The sequence below is a fragment of the Gastrolobium bilobum genome, unplaced genomic scaffold, assembly GCF_033153095.1.
Source record: "Gastrolobium bilobum isolate Gb01-03AN ecotype WA unplaced genomic scaffold, APGP_CSIRO_Gbil_v1 utg31836, whole genome shotgun sequence".
In the NCBI taxonomy this organism is placed as follows: Eukaryota; Viridiplantae; Streptophyta; class Magnoliopsida; order Fabales; family Fabaceae; genus Gastrolobium; species Gastrolobium bilobum.
In genome coordinates this window covers 145,928-149,254 of record NW_026896489.1, presented here as the reverse complement: position 1 = coordinate 149,254, position 3,327 = coordinate 145,928, and the positions used below count along the sequence as shown (strand labels likewise).

The following is a 3,327-nucleotide window of genomic DNA, read 5'->3' as shown; positions in this document are numbered from 1 at the left end:
GAGGGAAAAATTATAAGGGGATAAATGATTAAAAAAATTATTTAACAATAAATGTTTATGATACCTCCCATGTGATGCACTCTATATTCAATTAATTACGTATGGGTAAAAATAAATTTGATAATATTTAACAATTTTACCTCTGTAACTTACAAAGTCATTCTCCTTTTATAAATTCAAAACAGTGAAGACTTGAACTACCGTCCATTGTATAGGAAAATTGAAGTTCCAAAGCAGAGACTATGGAGCGTGGAAGCAACTTCTTTCTCTATGATCATCAGGCAAAATCAAGCTCTGGTGAGCACTCTAAATATCAAAAAACTACGTGTGTCTGTTTGTACACACACTCATGATTCAATAGCCAGATATGGTTTCAATTTATTTTTTAATACTAGAGTTTTTGTTTCACTCCCCCCCCCCCCCCCCCCCCCCCCCCCCCCCCCCCCTTAACTCTCCTATTCTCTCAAGGCAAGATTGTTTCTCTCTTTGAGCGTGAGTGAAACAAAGATGTAAAACTTTTTGGGTTAAATTGATTATGCATTAGTTATTAATATTCTTTGATGGCTTTAACAGCTCTGCTGTTACTGTAGATCATAAAATTTGTAGCAGGATTTGGCTCCGTGTCTTAGTATAAATATATTTGTTGTAACTTATTTCATCTGCAGCAACAGCAGAAACGAGAACCCTTCTTTGATATAGAAATACTTGTGATTATATTTGGAGTCTCTATTCAAAGACGTGATATGCATAATGCATGTATATATTGATTTTATGAATCAGATAATGAGCACGAACATTTTATGTGTTTTGTATGTCTTTTTTTCTTTTATTTATTTTTATATTTGTCTAGATATATTTACCCTTTAAATGTAGAACAAATTTAATCTGCTCCTCTCAAAAATGTAAGTTGTTCTATTTTTAAAAGTAATGCTTTCCTCTGTGAGACTCCTTGGTTTATTTATCTCTTTTCTGCTATTTCTTCATGGATGGATCCTCTTACATTAAAAATTCACATTATCTAATCAGGTATGAATATTTTTGTTTATTTCTCTTTTTATATGCATTAAATAGATGAGATCTATTCAATATTAATGAAAAAGAAAATACATAGACACACAAATTTCACCTCATTCTTTCATATAAATTTTAACATGTTCATATATTGTTAAATTTCTCTTCGTTCAGGCATGAATTTTATTTAGATTTTATTTTATAAAACAATTTTAAATTGGCGAATTTAAAGAATAAATTCAAGCATACCGAAGGAAAGATGTAATTGGAGAAGGTGGACCTTAAAGAAGGTCCCACACTGAATACAAAAGCAAAAAGGTGTTCATTTTAAAATTAAGACAGCTCACAGTTAATTCAAGAGCATCAGTTATTTTGTACAAGTTCTGCTAATTAGATGTATCTTAATGATGTGTTAGTAGCAAGATACAGACAAAAACAAATGCTATTCGAATGTATAACGTCACCATTCTCGTTTCTGTATGTGAAGATCTCATTCACGCCAGGTGATACATGTGGTGGTACTTTGAACAAGCTATCTTGCCACCTTACATCTAATCCCTCTTCTGCCAACACGTCACATTTTCCTGTTCCCCCAAAAAAAAACTATTAGTTAAGCATAAAAATATTGTTAATCTTGACAGTTTTTTTTTTTTTTGGTTAATTATCATTATTTTATTAATAAAATAAGATCAGAGACAGATGATGAGATAAGACGTTAATCTCTCTTTCCCTGCCTTTAACTTTCCTTTATGTTGATTTTCAATACTTGCCTTGCCTTTTCTTACATTAATTTCCTCTAGCTCCCATTGCCCGTATAATCCTTGTGCAACATTGGCTAGCATGTATTGATCTTGCTATATGATCACGCGTTGGGTTAATTATGAACAATCTCACAACTTGTAAGTGCCAAGTGAAATTTTGAACTTTATAATAATTTACAAAAATTTGGATATTTTTTATTGGTATAAGTTACATTCTTAATTTTAGCAGTTGGTTTTATTTGTATATAATTGCTGCAATCTGTCATATATATGAGCCATTAAATATAAACAAATCAATAAACAAGATTTAGTGTAAAATTTCTTATTTTTACCACCTCAATTTACAGATTTGGTTTTTGGTTTTTGGTTATCAAATATTTTAGAATTCATCAGGCTTTGAATATGCATTTTGGGGAAGCCCCAAAACGAGTTTCTTTCTTCCTCTATTCCCTTGTTTCACATGAAATTGTGTACATTTGTCTAGCCATCTTGTTCTCATTAACGTTAAAAAGATAAAAATAAAATAAAAAGAACTATTCTTTGTCATGTGTGTGTGTTTTATCGGTCAAAATGTCTTGGTGGAAATTACTAAGCTCTGTGTTACTGATTGGATATTTTAGATTCAAACCCTTTGCAGGAAGGGAACACTTCCACAAACAGTGAAGTTGCAAGTAACACAAACAACGATGGTGCTAGAATCGAGGAGCGACCAGCTGCACCTCGCAATTTGGTTATGCAGGAAGAGGAGCAGAGTATGCCCATTGCAAGTTTGATGAGAATCATGCGGCGGATTCTTCCGCCGCATGCAAAAGTCTCCGAAGAGGCCAAGTTAGCAATTCAAGGGTGCGTGTCTGAGTTCATAAGCTTCATCACCGGCGAGGCCAACGAGCGATGCCAGCTCGAGCATAGGAAAATCGTTACAGCAGAAGATGTACTGTGGGCAATGGAGAGGCTAGGATTTGAAGAATATCTCGAACCTCTTCGTTTTTATCTCCTACGTTATCGCCATAATGAGGTTGAATGCTTGGGACATCATGGAGGACATGTTCCTATGCGGCGAATCAATGCAAATTATAGAATGCCTCCACCTCCACCTCCACCACCACCTACACTAGCTTCTTATGGGTCTAATTTCACTGCCACTTCAAGTGGGTTATACAAAGATGGGTCGGGTGCTAGTGGCTCGGGCAGTGACCAACTTTGATCCTTTTAGTTACCATAAACGTGATCGATTAAGTTGAGTGGGTTGGTAAAAGACCTTATGGGGAAGACAGTGCATTTATGGAGTGAGAGTAGTTTTTGAATGTTACATGTTAAGATTATAACAGTTTGTGCTTTGAAACACAAGGACTGGCTAGCATTGGGGGACTAATATGCTGGTTCCTTCGGGTTTTTTTGTTTTGTTTATTTGTTTTTGCTTTATTTGGTTTATGTGTTATTGTTTTATGGATTGCCAAATCTTCAGAAATATATGATTGGTTGAAAGTTTTGTTGGGTTTCCCACCTTAATTTTGATGATAACAAATAAGGAATAGGGCTCTTTCAGCGATTGAGG

General features: G+C 34.5%; 1 protein-coding gene across 1 annotated transcript; it reads left to right on the top strand.

Moving 5' to 3' along the window:
• The first annotated feature begins 242 nt into the window (after nt 1-242).
• LOC133299991 (nuclear transcription factor Y subunit B-4-like) lies at nt 243-2,976 on the top strand. The gene is made up of 2 exons (XM_061499481.1): nt 243-297; nt 2,393-2,976. The coding sequence occupies exons 1-2, from the start codon at nt 243-245 to the stop codon at nt 2,974-2,976; spliced, it is 639 nt and encodes a 212-aa protein (XP_061355465.1).
• Nucleotides 2,977-3,327: the final 351 nt, after the last annotated feature.

Bases quoted from the DNA above. Each gene is read 5' to 3' on its own strand.
- LOC133299991 (XM_061499481.1), top strand. From the start codon at position 243: ATGGAGCGTGGAAGCAACTTCTTTCTCTATGATCATCAGGCAAAATCA. The intron at 298-2,392 runs GTGAGCACTCTA...TGGATATTTTAG, and splicing joins TCAGGCAAAATCAAGCTCTG to ATTCAAACCCTTTGCAGGAA.